General features: G+C 41.7%; 1 protein-coding gene across 1 annotated transcript in view; it reads right to left on the bottom strand.

Annotated features, from left to right (window-relative positions):
- ZNF804B (zinc finger protein 804B) overlaps positions 1 to 23,077 on the bottom strand; it is a 221,930-nt gene that overhangs the window by 23,038 nt on the left and 175,815 nt on the right. Inside the window, exon 2 of the mRNA XM_028750148.2 lies at positions 2,974 to 3,117. Coding sequence (XP_028605981.2) covers positions 2,974 to 3,117 — 144 coding nt within the window. The remainder of the gene's footprint in view (positions 1 to 2,973; positions 3,118 to 23,077) is intronic.

Genomic DNA, 23,077 nt, shown 5'->3' with positions numbered 1-23,077 from the left:
TTATTATTATTATTAACTAGCCTGTCTACCTTGCGGTAAATTCTATTGAATTCAGTGACACTTATTTCCAGGTAAGTGTTTATAGAATCACAGTGCAAACCTGCCATTTTTTAATGCACATCTTCTCACCCTTACGGGTGCACTAATCGGGGACATTAGCATACCTAGTAGGGCAGCGCTGAGAAGCATGTGCTGTCATTTCTCTATGAAGTTTAGCTTGTTTTATAAAATATAGGCCATTTGTTCCTTCCATTGCCAATCTGTCTTCCCCCCTCCCCCCCAGAGCACTAAATCTAGTTTTAAAATTAAAAAGAGTTTTATTGCTTTTAACCATGATCTTTTATGATGGAGAGCAGCCAAGACAAACTGACTTGATGCATCAACATTCCATTTTCTGTTTTGCATAAATCACCAAGGCTGAGAAACATGAGGGATATTGGGGGGAAGAGGGGAGGGAGAGAAAGAAAGAAAGAAAGAAAGGGATGATGATGCTTAGAATGGATCGATCTGAGCCCAGAAAATTCTGACAAGTAGAAAAAGCAACTGAAGCTGCAAATAAATCCTTTTGTATAGGGAAGAGGGATTATAGGATTAACTTCACATGTTTTGGATCTGAAACCATTTTTGTTTTATATCATTACCAGCCTTTTATAGACTAATTGAGTGGTGTGGAGAACAGCACTAGCTGATTTTTTTTTTATATAATATATATATATATATAAAGAATTCATGATTAACCCAGTTTTGTCTGAGGAAACAATGGGCCAAAATTGTGGCCTTGATTACACTCGTGAAATTCACGACTTTCATCAACAACACTGTCCCTCATGAGCATTGGAACCTGTAATCAGAAGCTGATTTGCTGTTGAGTAAGGCGATGAGCAGGATATTAAGGAGGAAAGGAAAGAGAAAACGCTAGTCAAGAGAATGCAAAAGAAGATTCCTTTGGAGTTCAACTACTCCCTGTTCGGAATTGAAATTAATAGCCTGATCCAAAGTTCTTTGAACTGCATCCATAATAGGCCAGCGACAAGTAAAGCAGATCTGTTCCCCTCAAAGGCAGGCACAAGAACATTAATGTTCGGCAAACTTTTCAGTAGTCTGCCATATATAGCTTATGGGTTGTATTTGACTTTGTAGGGGAGAAGTGGAGTCATCCCTTCCCCTCTGTGATGTATGTGAGTGTCTCTTGAAGCATTCGGCTCCCCGCCTGAATCTTACTGGGAAAACCAGATGTGATTCTAATTGTGTGATTGCAATTAATATGTCCATTTTCCTGCTTTTAAAAATAAATAGCAGGGAGCTACTGGATCAGGACTTGAGCACACGAGGAGTGGGGATATAACCCATCCCTGCCTGCTGAGGTCTTGATGGAAAATCCCACAATGCCCAACTGCTATTAGCCCTGGGAAGGAAACTTCCCTACTATCAAAATAAATCTACATTGGAAGCATAAAAATATGCCCCCCTCCCCAATAAATGGATAGACAACACGACAACTCTTGCAACCTATGAACAGATCACTTTCAGATGAAGGTGATGTATGGACAAATTTAATAATATTTGGAATATATTTATCAAAACCATAGTGACTCATGAACTGATGTATACTTAAGGGAAATAATAAGTTTATCTACCTACATATATACTACATAGTTCTGTAACCTTAATTACATGTTATTGTTATTTCATTATTGTTTTTCTCTGTCCCCCCTCTTCTTTTTTCTAAAAAAGAAAAAAAGAAACTTCGCTACTAGTGTGAATGACAGCATGGGATGGAGTTGCAGTGTGTCTCTGTGTGGTTAACTCCCTCCCTCTGTATCACAGCCCTGATTCTGACAGTCCCTTCATGTGGCTATTCTAGTTCATGCTCTTGTTGCAATAAAGGTCATGCTTACCAGTCCCCACCCCACCCCCCAACTATTTGACCCAGGAATGAAGCATCCATTGGCACCAACAGAAACATCCATCCCAGGGTGCAGAGCAGCACAAGTGGGGATTTTCATTGGGACCATGGTATGCAATTAACACAACTGACCCTCAATCAGCCATGTTTTCTTATGGGTGACAGTGTCTTAAGACATTGGTCATCTGCCTGATTACATGAGTATATCACATTATGTAATAATTACATACACAGCTCAACAAGACAACAACTGGAACCCACCAACAACGTATGAATCAATATGGCTAAGTGGACCTAACAACCCCCCTTCCCCTCATACACGCAAGCAAAACTCACTGCAGTCAACTAAAGGCAACCAAGCCATGCCCTAGCCCCCCCCCCCCCATCTCTCTCACTGCCAACAAAAACTAATAAATCAATACAAATGGAACCTGCCCCCATGATGCTGACACAAAAACCTTACACATACACTATGTAGAACAGGCATAGGCAAACTCTGGCCCTCCAGATGTTTAGGAACTACAATTCCCGTCATCCCTAGCTAATAGGACCAGTGGCCAGAGTTTGTCTATGTCTGATGTAGAAGAATTAAAGTTTACTACCCTCCTTCTCTCTTCTCCCCCAACTTTATACTGTCTATAATATTAATGTATCCAATCAAATATGACTGATCTGTAGATCAAATTCTATGAACTGAAAGCAGAGACGCTGTATGTACTTTTGTAACCCAATAATTTTTTAAACAATAAAAACAATTAAAAAAATACACAAATGCACACATGAAACATAGAAACAATTTGACACTGAAACCAACCCCATGTTGTAATACTTGTGAATATTACATGGTAGGCTGGCTCACCCCCCAAAAAATAATATTACTTGATATCAAGTGGTTCAACTAGTCATGTGAATTGGTGCAACTTGTCATGTCATGTAAGAGAGCATATCACCAAAGGAATATGACACAGCAAATTAAAAAGAAGCTACTAACTCTACAATTCTATGATTCTATATGTATACCCTACCTATTTTACATGGCTATATCTTGAATGACTTTTTAGGCTTACCTGCTTGTGAGCATGATCATAGGAATTGATGTGGTTGTCAAATTCGTGGTGTTTATGGTACTGCTTGTCACATAATTCACAGTAGAAGTTAGCCTTCACATCCTCTAGAGCCCTTGCCGCTGCCTTCTCCTTTTCAGCAAAATCCTATAAGGGCAGAGGGAGAGGAAAAATATTTGGTTATATCCAATTGCCAGTTTGGTTATTGCCAGTTTTTCACCACAAAGTCCCATGTACTTCCCAGCCCTATTATTAGGCAGAGTGAGGCAGCTGCCTCAGGCAGTTGATTTTGAGTGACATATTTTTACTCCCAGGGAGAAGTGCTGGTGGGGTATTCATTCAAAAAATGGAACCAAATCGCATGGTTTGGAAGCATGCCTGAGTCTTTTCTTTGTTGAAATTACAGACACACCCCACCTGCCACAGTGCAAGCAGAGGCAAGATATCAAAACAACAACGGTAGCTTATTTTCCAACCCTACTTGTGGTATGGAGCACAATCTTGTGGTCAGGATCACAGCTGGGGAGGGAAAGATTAAACCAATGCTTCCCTGCACACTGCAGTCACAATGCAAAATTGGAAGTGGTCCTGCACATAATTAAACAATAAAATACCCGCAAAGGTGTGCCTCAGAGTGAAACTGGCTAGTTTGACTGTAATCTGGCCAGTCTTGGGCAATCTACGTCTAAGTATGAGAGAGAAATGAGATTCTATTCACCTTTAAATGCAAGCCTTCCAAAACTCAGCCATCTTCTGAAATGTGCGCTTCTCCAAATTTTGCAATGCAAGTAAATGCATGCAAAATGCATATACTGTTCATGCAGATGAATACACTAGTGAAAATAACATGCAAAATGTCTTACTTTAGGGGAAACCACTTTTCAAAAATGTGTTATTAGGCAAAATTGCATATCCCTATCCCTATCTGCATCTCGACTTGGGAACCGGTGATGCCATTAGCTATTTTTCCTTAGACAGCAAAATATATTGGGTCATGGGGTTCTGGCAGTACCATGGAGGTCTGTAGTAAGAAGTTAGCATCTAAACCGCTAAGCCTGATGAATGGCTCAAAGGTAAGATGGGTGACTCATTCGCTGTTCTGAAAAAAACCACTGCAGTGATATGAAAATGCTCTTCAGGTTCATCTAAAGGAACTCATGTGAGCCTTTTACTGGACGTCAGTCTTTGCGGGCAGATTAAAGCAGCATTTACCCTCTAGACTAATTACTCCTTCAGCTGTACTTTAAAACAGCACTCAACAATGCAAAAGAACAAGAGCACAGAAAGAGAAACATTATAATGACAGGATGTTACAGTACAATGATTATGGCCACTAATCCCCTTATCAGCACAGAGTGCAGCTAAGAGAAGCAAAAATGTATGAATGTGTACACGTGCTGGGGGAATAAGCTAAGCCTCTCGGGGAATGCTAGTTTTGCCAATGAGTGTTTTACATGTCAAAGCTTTCAGCTGCCATACTGTACTATAAAAGCTGAGAACCTACTTTAAAGCCAAGGTGAGGCAAGGTGCCTAGAGGGAACAAGAAAGTTAGGGACTCCTTAAGGCTTAAAATTAGGAGAACAACTCCTGGTTGCAGTAATAGCAATTCTGCTACGAATTGATTAAATAAGATAAATAAGCCACTGAGAGACTGGCAAGACACAGGAAGTGCAGATTCTTATTTAATCAATAACGTAATTTTAAAGTTAGTGGGGCATAATCCAGCAAGATGAAGTCCAATTGAAACAACGGGAGTAGCTTGAAAATTTTATTTGTTGTACCTTGCCCATATGGAGAAAGGGCAGGTTATCAATTATTTTAAATCAACTGACCAATAATTGTCATGATCGAGCTTCTTATCTCTTGCTTTGAACTACATTGAAAATTACCTTGTGCTGATCTGTGACCAAACCATTGATTGTCAGGGTGAATGTATTTGTTAGCTTAAAAAAATCATATCAGTCCAAAACTCTCAGAGCAGATAATAATAATAATTATTTATACCCCGCCCATCTGGATGGGTTTCCCCAGCCACTCTGGGCAGCTTCCAACAAAATATTAAAAATACAATAAAAATAAGGTAAAGGGACCCCTGACCATTAGGTCCAGTCGTGACCGACTCTGGGGTTGTGGCGCTCATCTCACTTTATTGGCCGAGGGAGCTGGCGTATGTGGCCAGCATGACTAAGCCACTTCTGGCGAACCAGAGCAGCACACGGAAATGCTGTCGAACTGCTAGGTTGGCAGGAGCAGGGACCGAGCAACGGGACCTCCCCCCATCGCGGGGATTCGAACCACCGACCTTCTGAATGGCAAGCCCTAGGCTCTGTAGTTTAACCCACAGAGCCACCCGCATCCCTTACAAAAAAAATACAGGCATGTTTATTTGAACACAAGGATACCTAAAACTTCCGGAGTCAAAATAGAGCAGCAGCAGAGACGATAGAAGCCTTATGTAGCTCAGGACCCCAATATTTCAAGACTGCCTTTCCTGACATGAACTGATCTGGACTCTGTGATCATAATCCGAGGCCCTTCTCTGTGTGCCCCCTTCATGGGAGGTTGCAAGGATTGCAACATGAGAATGGGTCTTTTCAATGGTGGCTTCCCACTTGTGGACTGTTCTTCCCACAAAGGCTCATCACTGTCAATTTTTAGGCATCAACTTGTGGAGGCTGTTATGAGCCAAAGTGGGGCAGGTGTGAAACCCCCAACCCCACTCCTCTTCTACTCATTGACAGAAAGCAACCCGGTCAGCTTTCTGTTCCAAATGCATTTCTCTAAAGAGAGAACGGGACAAAAATGCCCTTTACAGAATGCCATCATTGCCGCTTCTTTCCGATTCCTGCTTTCTATATATGCTCCAACGAGGCACGGCTCCTATTTTTTTTAGTACCTGTCTCCGGTGAAGCATCATGCTCATTCCTCCCCTCCCCCTTTTTACCATTGTTAGGGGGTTGTCTGTTTGAAATGATTTTAGTGTGAGTCAACGGTGTTGTCATTATTCAGGGTTCAGCACCTTCCTCGGGGAAGTTAATTCCTGACTGTGTGGGTGGAGGCATCTTGTCTCAACTGAACACAGATAAATGCACACGCACCGTGCTGCGCACAGCCTGCCATTTCATACATGTTAGCTGCTGAGCTAAATTGGAGGACAATTATGTTTTTCTAATACATCTTGAACCAAAAAGAACAAACATGCTCTTGGCGTTTAAAACAGCAGGCCAAATGCACTATAGATCAGGCTGCATTTAGGCTGCATTAGATCGTGAAGCTGAGGCTCCAATACTTTGGCCACCTCATAAGAAGAAAAGACTCCTTGGAAAAGACCCTGATGTTGGGAAAGATGGAGGGCACAAGGAGAAGGGGACGACAGAGGACGAGATGGTTGGACAGTGTTCTTGAAGCTACCAGCATGAGTTTGACCAAACTGCTGGAGGCAGTGGAAGACAGGAGTGCCTGGCGTGCTCTGGTCCATGGGGTCATGAAGAGTCGGACACCACTAAATGACTAAACAAAAACAACAACAAATTACATTACATGACACACTGCAACAATTTGTAGTTTTACAAGATGTAACACTAAGGCGGTGGGGTTCACAACCCAATTCATCCCTTAGCCTTAGGAGTGTTACACCAAGATTGTCCAAAAGAGAACACAGTGCCAACTTTGTATGTAAAGGTGCAACTAATAATTGCTATAATTTAAACAGAAATACAATCAGTTCTCCCCCCCCCCCAGGGGTACTCAAGATACACAGTACCACCACCTTTCCCCCCCTAGAAGAAAAGCACTGAATACAATTGTCAGGGGCTCAGGGACTGAGCCACAGGAGAAGGAGGAGATGGAGAGCGAAGGGGAACAATCGGAGGGGAGCGCAGGAGGGTGTGACAGTGACCAGGGAGATTCCCTGAGTCTCTCCAGCGAATCAGAAGATTCCCAGAAGGAGGCCCCCAGGGTCAGGGCAAGGGGGGCCAGTGGGGAGTCGCCAAGCGGCAGCTGGAAATCAGGGGTAGCTTCCCCACCAGAGCGCAGTGGGGGGGGGAAGAATCCCACAGATTAGAACAAAAGCTTCCTCCTGCAGGAGGAGGGAGTGAGGCAGGACTGACCACGCCTCCGTCAGAGAGTGGAGGGGCGGAGGAGAGAGCAGGGCCGTCCAGCCTCCCGGAAGGAGAAAGCAGTGAAGGGAGCAGTGTAGCCGTTAGGAGGAAAGTGGGCGGCTGGGCGCGAGCGCCAAGTTCAAATGTAGAGGCGCGAGGGACAGCAGAAAATCCGGATTGGGAGCCAGGTCCCAAAGCCCGCCGGAGACAGGGGGAGGAGTCAGAAGAATCCGCCTCCGAAGAGTCCAGGAGGGTTGGGACCCCAGAGGGCAGGAGGACCCGGAGGCGAAAGGAGCAGAGGGAGGAAAGGAAGAGGTGGAGCAAAGCTCGGGTATTGAACTGGTGTAAAGGAGGGGCGGATTCAGACGGGACTTCGCCGGTCTAAGGACTCAGACGTAGCGCTGCGCGCCACGGATGTCAAACCAACAATGAACCACAATAAAGACTTTTGTTTATAAAGAGCAACTGGTGTTGGTCCTTTGTGAGCTGGGACCTGAGGCAGCCGCTGACAACAATATATCTCATCATAGTGGGAGGTGAGCAGGTGACCTCCAGGTGTTAAATGTTGAAGGGAAAATTTATAGCTCCTCCTCTCCCTTTGTATTGTTTTCCCCATCCCATCTTTTATACTAGCTTTGGATTGGACAGCTCTTCAAATGGGGGACTCCTGTCAAATAGAAGATCGTCCTCTGTCAAGTAGGATACATGGCTACCCTATCTGGAGGTGAAGGTGATAGAGTTTGCGGGAACAACCATCTTGAAACTTCCTCAGGAGTCTCCCTTTTTATTATCCTTACTTAGCAGCAGGTGAGTTCAAAAGCCAAGAACTATTAGATTGAAACGGGGACCTCTCAATGCTCTTTCATTCCAAACCATAGCTGTCACATCCACCCTCTTTGATGAAAGGTAGCTAAAAAGAGTTCAAGTCATGTTGCCACCACCAAGTGGCTTCCTGCAATCTGGTCAGAAATAGCACATATCTACGAGGTTTCAGTGGATATTATTGAGCATGGGGTATATTGAGCACAGGGCATGGCCTGAGGTCACATGATGCGTCAAATGTTGCTAAAATGAAAAAAGATCTGGATTTGGTCAGTACCTGGATGAGAGATCATGGAGTAAACTCCATGGAAAAAAGAGTGGGGGCAGGGAAGACTGCATCCATGTATATACCCTAAGCTTTGGAGGGTGCAGAGGGTGTGCCAGGTGTGCTCAGGCACAAACTAATGTATAAAATAAACCAGAGATTATGGCAAGGACAAAAAGAAAATCTTCCCAAAATGAATTGTGTGTGTGTGTGTATGCACTCAAGGATCACCACCTGAGTTAATAAAGCAAATGAAAGAAAACCACACTATCTCAGAAGCATTTTTTTGGGGGGGGGGCTATACCTTTTGCCAGTCTGATATTGCAAGTTAACCACTGTTACAATGCTGACCAAATACAGGCATGTCATAGCTGCAAGGAAAATTCAGAGGACGTTTCCCAGCCATTTGAGATCACCATTCTGACTGGCAAAAGATGAACACCACTATATATATATATATTAATGCAAATCTTAAATCTGTCAAAAATAGAAAAGAGTCTCAATAAATGAGATTTGGGGATTTTAAAAATCTTGAACTAAACACCAAGTCCCAAGTGACAAACATTTAGGGGCAGTGCTCCCTCATATGAAATAGCATGTCTCTTTCCACAAAGCCCATCCACCATGCAGAGGAAATACGACTGTAAATGTAGCATCAACTTAGTGGCAGACTCTTGTTTTAATGGGGGCCCTCCTCCCAACATGCAGTCATGGGGGGGGGGGGGAGTGCACCCTCTTTGAATTCTGTAGCTTTACATATCAGGATATAATAGCAATCATTTGTTCCTTAGCAGGTCTTAAAATTAGGTAAATACAACCTCAGATGAACGACAACACATGACACATGTGTCATGATTTATTTAACAGAAATAAAGCCAAGATGGAGAAATCAAGTGGGGAAAACTAAGTACACCCTTACTGCTTCCATAGGAATTAAGAGGCTAATCAAATGCCCTTGCTTAACTGATCATCAGCAAGTGTGCCCACCTCTATAAAAGCTGAAGTTTTAGCAGTTTGCTGGTCTGGAGCATTTGGGTGTGTTTGAACACAATGCCAAGGAAGAAAGATGACACAATGCTCTCAGAGAAGCAACTGCTGCTGACCATGAAACTGGGAAGGGTTCTAAGGTCATCTCCAACCAATTTTAAGCCCATCATTCTACACTGAGAAAGATTATTCAAAAATGGAAAACATTCAAGGTGGTTGCCAATCTTCTCAGGAGTGGATGTCCGAGCAAATTCACCCCAAGACCAGACTGTGCAATGCTCAGAGAAATCGCAAAAAAACCCAAGAGTTGGTATATCTCAGGCTCTACAGGTCTTAGTTAGCATATTAAATGTTAAAGTTCGTGACAGTACGAAGACTGAACAAGGATGGTTTGTTTGGAAGGGTTTCCAGGAGAAAGCCTCGTCTCTCTAAAGAGAAGATGGCAGCATGGCTTTGGTTTGCTAAGTTGCCTCTGAACAAATCAGAAGACTTCTGGAACAATGTCCTTTGGACAGATGAGACCAAAGTGGAGATGTTTGGCCATAATGCACAGCACCACGTTTAGCAAAAACCAAACACAGCAAATCAGCACATACCAACAGCTCATACCCACAGTCAAGCACAGTGGCGGAAGGGTGATGATTTGGGCTTGTTTTGCAGCCACAAGACCTGGGAACCTTGCATTCATTGAGTCAACCATGAACTCCTTTGAACAGTGGTACCTCTGGTTGTGAATGGGATCCATTCCGGAGGCCTATTTGCAACATGAGAAGAGTGCAACCTGAAGCGCCGTATCTGCACAGGTGCACGGTGCGATTTAGCGCTTGTGCGCATGCGTGAAGCACGATTTAGCGCTATTGCGTATGTGTGAGTGGCGAAACCCGGAAGTAACCCTTTCCGGTACTTCCGGGTCACCGCAGGATGTAACCTGAAAGAACGTAACATGAAGCAAACATAACATGAGGTATGACTGTATACCAAAGTATTCTACAGTCAAATGTGTGGCCATCTGCCCAACAGCTGAAGCTTGGCTGAAATTGGGACAAGCAACAGGACAAGGATCCCAAGCATACCAGCAAATCTACAACAGAATGACTGAAAAAGAACAGAATCAAGGTGTTGCAATGGCCCAGTTAAAATCCAGACCTCAACCCAATTGAAATGCCGTGTGGGACCTTAAGAGAGTTGTGCATAAACAAATGCCAGCAAACCTCAATGAACTGTAGCAACATTGTAAAAAAGAATGGGCCAAAATTTCCCCACAACGATGGGAAAGATGGGAAAAGTCCTACAGAAAACAACTACCGTACTTCATGCTATTGCTGCTAAAGGTGGTTCCACACGCTATTGAATCGTAAGGTGTACTTGGTTTTTCACACATGGCTTTTCCATTTTGGTTTTATTTCTGTTAAATAAATCATGACACCGTAATATGTTGTGTGTCGTTGTTCATCTGAGGTTGTATTTACCTAATTTTAAGACCTGCTAAGGAACAGATGGTTGTTATTATGTCTTCATATGTAAAACCACAGAACTCAAAGAGAGTGCACTTTCTTTTGCCCATGACTGTATTCCCACACTCCATTCCAAGTACACACTCCCACAGCCTGTCTCCCAAGCCATGTTTGACCCTTTAGTTTGCCCGCACTTGGCATCCAGAAATCGGTTATAAATAAGCAATGCTGTGCTATTTCTTCTGTCTGCTACAGATCTTCATTTGCAAACACTGTCAATGACCCATAAATTCCAGAACTCCATTCAGGTTTTTTGCACTTGGAGTTTATGCAGCCAAATGATACTGTAACCCTGAAGCAGCACATCACATTTTTCTCTGCCAGTTGGTTTCTCATGCTCAAAAATATGTCTCATTTGACAGATTCTCACCTCTCAACTCTTAAAGTGTCTGGTCTAGCATGGATGGTATAGAAAACTATGATATGGTGACAACCCAGGGACCAGCTGTTTCTTCCATGATCTCCACCCCCAAAGATTTGCATTTAGTTTAGCCTTCTCTTTGACATGGTAGCTTTCTGTTCTAGGAGTCTCTCTCTCTCCCCCCCCCCCCAAATCAGGACTATTCCATCATGTATAATGTATTTCTCTTTCCTCTTGGATTTAATGTTCCTATGTGGGGTTAATTGTCTGCTTGTTTGGTTATAAGTCACTTTAGGTTGCCCTGTGCAAGATAAAGAGACTGACAAAATTAATAAACAAAAAATAATAATGTAGACTGGGATGGCAGCTTAAACAAAAAGGTTGCAATCTCCTCTACTGTTTGTGAGAAGAACTCTTATGGGGCTACCATATAACTGGTCCCAGTTAGGTTACATAATAATAATAATAATAATAATAATAATAATAATGTATTATTGGTACCCCGCCCATCTGGCTGGGTTTCCCCAGCCACTCTACATGACATCATTTATTACCTAACATCTTTCCGCTGAATGTGCCTGAGATCCTACCCCATCTTTGGATTTCTAATACTATTCTATACAGTATCAGGAAGTAATCGACACTGAACAGAGGTTGACTTACTTTTGAGTAAACACACATATAATTGCCCTATGGATACATGGGTCCTCCTTTCCTACATTTTCTGTTTCTGCCTGTTTGCTCACATGATGCCTATAAGGCCCTTGATGTAAACTTCTGTTACCCATCGACTGGCCATGGGCTCTCCCTCAAGTGGCCTCAACTGAAGGCTGTTAATTCACTAGCCCCTTAAATAAAAGTATAATGTTCATTTAATGAAACAGTTAAACTATTTTTTAATGGAGCTATCCTGAGATTATGTTAGGGGGAAAAACCCTGTTAAACCTACTGATTGCTGTTTTTAAGCTTACTCTTATGACCTATTGTTTTAATAACATTAATTATTCACAAGCCTCTCTGTATAATTAAAATGCATAAATTAGAATGTGGATGCAATAGCATTAATTAAGTATAGACACATTTTGTAGAAGTCAAGGCTAGGGTGTGTGTGTCTACATTCCTAATAAGCAACATTTGTGGAAAAGCCGGGGGGGGGGGGAGGATTTTGTCATACTGGCAATCATCCCAAATCTAATTTGTCTCTTTCTCCTCTTTTACTGATGATAAACTGTCAATTAAATATTTACAGCTTATTCCACTCCACTGAAGACAAAAATCTAATTGTTTGGGAGTAAACAAGAATAAAATGTCCTTTTGTGACAAAACAACTGGAACTTTCTGCTCACAAGTACTTGATCCTTCCAATTCTATCCTCTTCAGCTGAAACAAACACCCAGTTTGCTTTCTACTATACAGATGGTTTAAAATAGCAACCAATTAGCTCTCATGTGCATTTTAAGATAATCACATCTACCTCCATTGCCTGATTGCCTAATTATACTTGTCTGCCATGGGGGGCGGGGGCGGGGAACCATAATTTCAAACTTGCTTATTGATCTGAGGCAGGTACAGTGATTATTACATCATGTACAGTTCCGAGAGGTCAGGAATGGTTCTCCCTACTAAGTTGTTAAACTTGAGAACAGTAAAAAACTGCACATTATTCCAGCAAGTCCAAAATCATAAAACAATTCACTTCGACAAAAGGCACATTAGGCTCTAATATTTATGTATTGTACTTTAAGTTGTAGTTATGAGGCGGAAAACCTGCGCCTAAGTGTTGTTGAGCTCCAACTCCCATCAAACTTGACCAGCAATGGCAGGGATGATGTGAGTTGCTGGAGGACCACAGGTTCCCCAACCCTGTTGTAGAATACTTTGCACACACCATAGGGATGCTCCTAGGATGCTTTTTGGTCCTTCACTAACTGTGAGACCTCTTGGCCCAGAGAGCCATACTCCATATAATCATTTGTCGTACATATAGATTTGGACAAAAAATCCCCTCATTTTAAAACAATCAGCTCCACTCTATAATAAGTATTGCAAATCTCCAAGCATACCTTCCTCAGGTGACAGGTGCACTGCAATATGCCAGCCACTGCTTTCAATGGGAGCTCTATCTGTGGATCCCACTGAGAGACTGGTACAAAGTTGACTGGTGGAGAGGAGAGGACGTATTTTTTTATAGATAACTAAAGCCACATAACAGGCTCAATGCACTATTGGCAACAACTGTCCTCCTTTGTACTGTATCTCATTGCCACCAAATATCTGACTATATGGTTCCTTCAGCTTAGTTGAAGAAACCATGGGATTTCATGAGAAAGGGGCATTTTTCATGATATAAGGACTTGGGGGGGGGGAATACAATAGTTATATTCATATGAATTTAGTCCGGGATGCATGTCATTGCGATAAAAGGTTGATCTAGCATTTTCCTAAACATATCAGTTGTGCACGTAGCAGAAGCACTTGTACTGAGCACTAGTTGTTGCTTTGGCTCCTTCTGGTGAAAATGCAATTAATGGCTTCTGACATTTCAATTTCTGATATAAGAAGAATCAATGGAATGTGCGGTGTTACTGAGTTTCCTAGAATGTTGCTGCAACACGTAGTCAATTAGAAATCATTAGTTAAATCCAAGGTTTGCAAGGGATGCTTAATAGACTGCACAGCCATTAAAGTATGCTGACCTAGAAAACAGCATGTGCAGTTTTGCTTTAGAAATTGATTGCCAGGATCTCTGCCCTGTTCAAGTTGGCCAAGGGAAAAAAGCAGGCCACTTTGCCCAGCAAAACCTGGAGAGGGATAGGTAAGCATAAATCAAATGCTTCCAAATGCCGAAAGGGTGTTTTTTTGGACCCACCGTTCTGAAAGGAGTACAGGATAAATTTCAAGTACTTTTTGCTTTTCCTTAGTTATTTACAGTTAACTGACGTTATCACAAGGGCTTGCTAACAGGTATGATGGGCAACTTGCCCTCCAAAAGCAGTTAGGTCATAGATCGCCAAAAAGAGGACAAATAAGGACACAGGTTTACACTAATTTATATGTCTAGATGTAAATTTAGAAATAGGTACAATAATTTAAATAGAAATCAGTAAGCCTCCTCATACTGGGCAAGAGTGTAAACATCAGGTGGCCTGTGTGTGCCTGCTCAGTCTTTTCTCCCTTCTTGTGGCCTCCCCTCGGCTTAGTGCCCAGTGTGTGCACACCACTTGCACAGCCCTAAATCTGCCCCAATCCAACTGTCACCAACTGGCTAAAATTACCACTTGAAATTATTATATTATTGGCCTACATTAGCTCTGTACTGACAACTCCCACACACTCATTCCGTGTGTGTGTTTGTGTGTGTGTGTGTGTGTGTGTGTGTGTGTGTACGGCATGCCTATTAGCCATACTCCACATTGGGGGCAGAGTGTGAGAGGGTGTGTGGGTCACATGAGCAGGAACTCTTGCTGGTCTGAGCTGTTCAGATGTGGGAGCCCCACATCTGTAGGCACACTAATGCCGAATGGATGGTTCTGTGGGCTGGAGGGCATGTCAGTGTCCTGAGGGATCATAGTAGGTGCAAATCAAGTTGTCCCATCATGTGTTTGTTGAATACATGGGGGAGAGATTCATAAAAGCAGCCTTATTGTTAAGAGGACTTTTTCCTCATTCAGCTGGGTGAGAAGCCTCTCCCATGTCTTCAGATAGTGCCTCTTGTCCTCTTTCGACATTCAGAACATTCTGTCAGAATCCCCATAATTGCCTATCGCTATCCATTGCCATTTACGTAAGTGTGATGCCAGATAAAAAGTGCCAAGCTTTTAGCAGATTTAGATATTCTGTTCTTCAGGGGAGGAAAAGAAGCCTAATGGAAATTTGGGGTCAGATTTCTTAAGAGTGCTTTGAGAAGCTGCAGCCCTGCACTCTGTTTTGTGAGCTTAAGTCCTATTGATTTCATACCTATTGCAAGACAACAGAAATAAATCCAAAATTCCATTTCATTTAGTGGTTCTCAAACTCAAACAGATAAAATGCATTAATACTTCTATTACTAGAAATGTATAATCAAGCAGTGCAACACAGGATTCTTAGATCAATACTTTGATTGTGGAATTGCAAGGCACACAATTGAACCTGAGTGTACCACTGTCCAGTCAAGGGATGCAATTTCCATCTGGCTATTTATGGCATGCATATACAACCCTTTACAGGTTGGACACAAATATTTGTGGCTTAGCTCAAAAGAGGGCCATCTTCAGGAATAAGGCAGGTAGGTACATCAAGGCTTTGGGAAGAAAACTAGGCTCTATTACTAACACAGGTTGATCTACAACAGAGGCATACCCTCCAACATCCCTCAGATGAAAACAGGAGGAACATTTCTCAGTGCTCAACCACCATTTCTTTCTCCTCACCCCACAACCCCAGCAGAGCATTTCTTCTGAGAAGAAAGGCAAGTGCCATCACCACCACACCAATGGGACACAGCACACAGAATCCTGAGGAAAATCCCTTAATCCTGATTTTATTTTATTCTTTGGTAGATTTACAAAAAGAAAAACACACGCCAATAAATAAATTTTAGAAAGGGGGCAAGATTAGACATGGATGCACAAAGAACTTCAAAAAATAATAATCAAGATACCTTATGCTCCACTTGGCTCCCTCTTTCTTCCCTCCCTGGGTGGCCCTGCGCTCTGCCTGCCCCTCACACTATGGCGGCTGCAGCCTCTCCTCCTCTTCATCCGCTCTGCAGCAGCTGCGATGAGCTGCCAAAGGGAGGAGAGGCAACTGTTTGCTCCCTTGCAGCTGCCATCTCTGCTGTGGCTACTCAGGACAAGCCCTGGCTCATCCTTCTCTCTGAGTTCAGCGGTGGTGACAGTGGTGGGGGAAACAGGGACATTCCAGGATCAAATCAGAAGCTGGGATGGCTATCATAATTCTGGGAATGTCCCTGGAAAATTGGGAACCTTAGATGGCATGCAGATGCTGTTGGACTCTAACTCCCATCGTCCCCAGCTGATATATCCAAATGGATGGCAAAGCAAAGAAACATCTCCTCATAAAAATACCAACACATATATCAATCCATGAGGTCACAATTCCCATCGACTTTGACTACTGGCACCCCTGACTATTGGCAAGCTGGCTGAGGGCCACAGGTTCATCATGTCTGATCTAGACCCCTTTTGGTGTCTTTTTCTTAAACAGGCCCTAACATACTTTTCATTCCACCAAGCCTTCTCTTAATTTGTGATTTGGGTGTGGGTGTTTTAGTCTGATTGTGTTTTGTTGATTTGTAATATTAATGATTACATTGTATTGTTTTAGTATGTAAGCTGCCTTGCGAAGCCCTGGAACTGAAACCTAAGGTAAAAATAACATAAATGTACAGACAAAAGTGTGGCATAAAGAATCCTGGCCAGAGGTCTCTACTTCTGCCTACCTGCTAAGCAATCCCTGATTTTCCAACAAAAAATGAAGATACCTGATTTTCTAGAGGGGAAAAGCAAAGCTCTGCCCCTCCTGGATGCAGTTAACTTTCCCTAGCAGGACTATTGATCATAAAATTAATAGCAGCTTTTCATTTATTGTCAGTTCCTTCAATTTGTTCACCATTTAATCCTGCATCCCCTCTCTTCCTCTTTCATGGATCATTCCTTTTTACCTCTTCTCTGATGAGCGCAGGTATTATCACATAAAATCTGAAGTCTGTCCTCCTCCATTCATCTTCCCACATCTATCCTGTTGCAGTACTTCAGGATTACAATGCAGGCCTCTCCTCACTTAACAGACTGAACTGTGCTCTAGCTCTTTATTTCTTGCTGCTGTGCAACAATTATCACCAACACAGCATCATTTAGGGACCTCTGCATATTTCACCCAACTCTGTGTCTAGCACGTAGGAGAGGCAGACATATGTGTAGTGTCATTCAGACTCAACACAGATAGGGCCATTTTCTAAGTCATGATGAAAATCATGGTTGAGCCATAAGTGAGCAGAAATCAAATATCTATTAAGCACTTTGCAGTACCATGTAGAATTTGTCACACTGGTGGACAATGAAACACAATTCTCTTGATTACCATTATCTAGATGACTTTCTTATAAAATGTAGGTTAATAATATCTAGTAGCTTTTTGAGAAGACTCAAAAACTGATGATGTTAAACACTGTTATTCTCCATCTTCTTTTTTATTCATATATTATTCACAAGAACTCCTTTTTTTTTTTTTTTTTTCATGCATAATTTTTATTGGTTAGCAAAATCATAATGCAAATCATAATACATAATACAAAAGTAAATAGTATCCATACTCTTCTTATTGTGCAAAAGACTTCCTTCTGTCGTTCCACGAATCGTCCATACAAACATTATAATAAATCCGCGTTTCTTTATCTATAATGCCGTACTACTTACAGAACACCTTTAAAACCCACTAGTGTTATCTGATCATCAGTTAAACTTTCCAGATATTTCGTAAAGCTTTCCCAATCTTTAATAAACCTCTGATCTTTTATATATCTAATTTTTCCTGTCAACCTGTCCATCTCCGCATAGTCTAGTAATTTGGATCTCCATTCCTCTATTGTCGGCAAATTCTCTTGTTTCCAATTTTTTGCTATTAGGACCCTTGCTGCCGTTATTGCATATTGGAGACAAGAACTCCTTTCTATCAAGTCTTATATTTCCATGCCTTGCTCCCCAACTTTCAACAAAGCAATTCCTACCTTTCAATAAATTCAATGTTCTGCAAACCACTGTCTTTCTTACATTCATTTCATTCTGTAGCAATACAGAAGCAAACAACATATCACAGACTTGTTTTATTGGAAAGGACCTTGAAGGTCATCTCTCATCGTCTGCTCAAAGCAGGATCTACATTGCAGGAGGAAACTGCAGCATCCCTGACAGATGGCCAACCAGCCACTGCTCAAATATTTCCAGTGAAAGAGAAGCCTACCACTTCACCTCCCACAGGTGAGAAGTGAGTGTCATACTGCCATTTTTAAAAACAATCTGAAGCAAAGAAACACAAAATTGATTAACTTCTGCATTTAGAGCAAACAAGGTAGTTCAGATCAGTGCTATAACATGATGCAATAATTTCAGTATGTTCTGATTTCCCAGCAACCACCTATGCTGTGAAGAGACTTTTAAATGATGTGCTATTCAGGCTTAATACTTCAGCTATAAATGTGCTCACAATTCCATATCATCAACCCCACCAATTATCAATGAATCTTTAGTAAAGCATGCCTTGTCATTTCTTTAATTATTTGATGACAATTTTCCAATATCAATCTAATAGCTCTGCCATCTGATTAATTAACATAGTTGAAAAAGACTAAAATCTAAGTGGCATATACCAAAAGAGACCATTGCCATATAGATACCCTCCACTGAAATCCAAAACAAAATAAATTAATAAAAATAAATCTTTGACAATTAATCAGTCATCCCTAATTTATTATTATGTGCCTCCAGTATGGATTACTTCAATAACTCATATATTACAAATAGTACTGTTTCTATTCATTAAGCTGCAGATAAATCAATTAGCTCTTCAGAGTCACTGTCTTGTCCAAAAAAATTATTAGCTAGGCTTCTTGCTGTAAGACCACTTCCTTTAACCATTTCTTCAGTTGATAACTAAAACATGCCCATTATCAATGTATAAAGAAAGCCAAATATTTTCCATTACCAGGAGTACTTAACATCTACTTATTTACCAGAGGCGCCATCTTCTCTAGTTGATTGAGCAGGACCGATGTGATGTCCTGATGTCATTTATGTGACATTGCCCTCTGAACACTGAGGGGGCCTGGCCCTCTCCCAAAATACATTAGGGGGAACTGCCTCAGCTCTAGGATCCAGTGCCTATGCTATTTACTCAAGTTTTTGCTGGCTACTAATGACTGGATTTCAGTAATATATATTGCTAGCTATAGTGGGTGGACTATAGTAGTTTCTAATGTTTTCTTAGTGCCCTAGTGAAATGTGCAAATGAGGAGGAGGAACAGAGGGAGAACCCACAACCCATTCCCTCTCTCCCCTCAGAATAATCCCCATGGAGAAACTGTATCTGAACAGGGCCACTATTCTTAATTTATAGTACTCACTTAGCTAGCAGTACTGGACAAACTTTAGATTATTATATAGATTAGCGGCAGCCAATATATTATCTTCCAATTGATGTGGACTACAACAATTAGCTGAGCTGCTGGGGTGGACAAGAGGGCACCAGACTGGCTCCCCCTAACATAGACAAAGATAAAATAAATAAAGCTAGAAGGTGTTCTACCTATATTTTGAGAAATTCCAATTTAAATATTAGCTCATCCCCCCCCCCCCCCAGTTTCTCTACCTCAGTTGTCTTGGCCTTAAAAAGGTAAACGTAAAGGACCCCTGATAGTTAAGTTCAGTTGCAGACGACTCTGGGGTTGCGGCGCTCATCTCGCTTTACAGGCCGAAGGAGCCGGCATTTGTCTGCAGATAGTTTTTCCGGATCATGTGGCCAGCATGACTAAGCCGCTTCTGGTGCAACGGAACACCGAAACCAGAGGAGTGCTCAGAAACGCCGTTTACTTTCCCGCTGGAGTGGTACCTATCTACTTGCACTTTTTGGTGTGCTTTCGACCTACTAGGTTGGCAGGAGCTGGGACCGAGCAATGGACTTGGCCTTAGAGGAGGGCAACTGCAGTGGCTGCCATTGTATTTGCCCACCCTACTCTGAAGCAGGGGTGGGGAACATTTTTCAGCCTGAGAAGCTGCATTCCCACCCAGGCAACCATCCAGGGGCCACATGCCAATGGTGGGCGTGTCCAGAGACCAAAGCAGGCAGAGCAACATAGGTAGATTTTGCAGGTAAAATATATTTATGTATTTGCATGTATGCATTGGAATGTCTTTGTTGTTGCCCGATTGGGTTGAGATATGTAAGAAACATAATCATTTGCTAAAGAATTCATTTTATTTAGGTAGGAGCTATTAACCTGGACTAAAATCCAAAGCACAAGTATACCCATGCTTCAATTCCATTGATTTCAATTGGGCTTAAGTCCACATATCACTATATGCTTGCTTGGGGGCTCAGGGATTTGCTGCAAAGCAATGATTTTATTAAAAGATGCAGCTAGCAGTATGCTGGTAGAAAAAGGTAGCCCATGATTACGGAAGAATACAAAGCAAAGCTATTTCCTCCTGTCCTGTTTCCCAATTGCAGCAAAGTCCAGTTGAACATTATGCATTCCAAATCACGTGGTCTTCCGTACAAAAATAGTTGTGACAAGATTTGCCAGAATTATTGCACATACTTTATGATGAGAGTTAAAAAAGCAGCCAAAGGCATATTAGATTTATACCCCCATCTGTGAGTTCATTTTGGAACTCCTGCCATCTAAATGCATAAGCACACATTTCAGACTCCAAAAGCACCTTATGAAGCTTGGCTCATATGCTCTGCTATGTTCCTAGGAATATTAAACAATACCATAACCTTTTCAATGGCTATATAAACAAACCCAAATCTGGCACTCAAGTAAATCATGTTACATGGAGTGCAGGGATAAAGATTCCTTTTCTTCCTAGCAAGTGGCGGCTTTTGAAATCACCCTCGGTGAGAACCACGTGGAACTCGGTCTTATGGAAAGATCCAAAATAGATTTAGCTCTGGGGACACGATGGCCTGTCAAAGTGGATTATTTTATGTCTGCAAGTTCATGGTTGCAAACCAATGGCAGCGCATGCATCAGATTATTTTTTCAAGTGAGTAACAGCTTGGAATGATTGCAAAATAAAATGAAAATCAGTTCAGGATGGAATAAATGCAGCACATTGTTCAGTTCCATTTAAATGTCAGGGGGAAAATGGTAAGTGGGGAATGAAAAGGGAATGTAATGGACGATTCTGGACCAGGCTCTTTTTTATTATGATGTCAGAACAGTAACTGTAATCACAACATGAAATGCTTTGGGGCATTTTCCCCACTGCTAAGCTTTATTGGCACAATCCTCCTTGTTTTTACAAATGAGAGATGTCTGAAGGTGAGTTTAAATGGATCAAAGTTTAAAGAAGACCCACAAATTAATAACTATCAGAAGCGAACAGCCAATAAGATATCAACAATATGGCTTATACTCAGTGCTATTTTTCTAGAAAAAGAGGTGCTGCAACTCACCACGAACACCTCCCTTGTTCTCCTATAAAGGTAAAAGGTAAAGGACCCCTGGACGGACCCCATAGGTGACTATGGGGTGCCGCGCTCATCTCGCTTTCAGGCCGAGGGAGCTGGCATTTGTCCACAGACAGCTTTCTGGATCACGTGGCCAGCAAGACTAAACTGCTTCTGGTGCAACGGAACACTGTGACGGAAATCAGAGCACACAGAAACACTGTTTACCTTCCTGCCACAGTGGTACCTATTTATCTACTTGCACTGGTGTGCTTTTGAACTGCTAGGTTAGCAGAAGCTGGGACAGAGCAGCAGGAGCTCACACCATCACACGGATTCAAACTGCCGACCTTCTGATCATCAAGACCAAGAGGCTCAGTGGTTTAGACCACAGTGCCACCCGCGTCCCTTATAATGGCAATGGCACCCACCTGAAAGGTGCCAGAACTGAGCTCTGGCGAGCTCCAGCTATAAAAAAGCTGTGGTAATAATCCATTTATTCCCAGCTCACTTAATTATATCTGGATTCAGCTATATGTCTCCAAAATATGAAGCACTTGGTTCATTAGCTGTCATAAAGTAGAAAGGAATCAAAGTCTCAGTCATGATTTTCAATATAGTTTGTCATCTTACAAACTAAGGAAAATTGGGGCATCACAATAAAAATGTTTTTAAAACTGTATTCATTAGGAGGAAATATAGTGTCATTGCTAATTGGGGACATCCAAACTATTGCTAATGAAAATGATTTGCCTTTTCTTGAATCACTTCTATTAAACAGATACCTTTTTAGCTCAGGGTAATTAAAAGCTTAGCATTTAGAACAAAGTGGTAATTTGTTAAGATGTGTTGCTATAGATCATTACAACTGTTCAAGGTTCTCCCTTTAGAAAATTGCTCATACTGCTATTGCTGAAAAACATCTTACTGAACTTCTTAAAAGAATTTTATCTAAGTTGCCATAAAAAGGAGGGACAAAGTCTAATAATCTATTTATGACAACTTGTATAATTTAACTATTACCCCTCTTCCCTCAATATTCCTGTTTTAGATCCTGCCCCAGTTGAATAATGGCTGCCATAATTTGTGTCCATACTTAAGGTAAAATGTGCTAAATTCAATTTGTATTTGAGCTGCAACAATTTGTATAATAGCTCCGTCTTTTATTCTCTTCATAAAACTGTTATTTTAATTCTGACCAACTTTATCATGAAGACACAAAATCTACAGCAGTCAAGTTAACCTGACAGCTAATATACTCATACTGACTATGCATACACAATAAAAAAAGTCTTCCTTATTGTATTAGTTGCTTTTCTTAACTTCTTCAATGCATTTGCATTGTGAATGCATATGCATGAGGAATAGGAAATTATTTTTTTGTCTATATTCCCGGGTGGGGGTGGAGGAAATGAACTGCTCAGTAAGGGTGCGGGGAGAAATATTAAAATGACAACGCACAAACAGTGGGCAGAAAACAGAAGTAAAAATGAGAATTGTTTGCATTTTTCCTTGGTTCTGAATTCTGTACATGGCTACAAATTTATCACCTACAAAATGCCAATATCTTGTCCTCATTTAATATTATTATTATTATTATTATTATTATTATTATTATTATTATTAAGGCCAGCTGGGATCCAAAGAATCATTTCTGCAAATGCATTAGGGCAGTCTTCAACAACCTCCATATGTTTTTTGTACTTCAACTTCCAAGCAGCTCTAGCCAGTATGGCTGTGCTAGTGGGAGTTACAGTCCACCAACGTCTGGAGGGCACCCTGTCCTGTTTTTCCTTTTCTTGGCCGATACTTGTTGGAGTAGTGACTGGTCTGGTGGAGCTGCCATTCTGACACCAGTGTTGCTGAAGCTCACCTGGGTGTGGCA

This window comes from Podarcis muralis, chromosome 12 (genome assembly GCF_964188315.1).
Source record: "Podarcis muralis chromosome 12, rPodMur119.hap1.1, whole genome shotgun sequence".
NCBI classification, from domain to species: Eukaryota; Metazoa; Chordata; class Lepidosauria; order Squamata; family Lacertidae; genus Podarcis; species Podarcis muralis.
The sequence above is the reverse complement of the archived record's forward strand: the minus strand, read 5'-3'. Positions and strand labels throughout refer to the sequence as shown.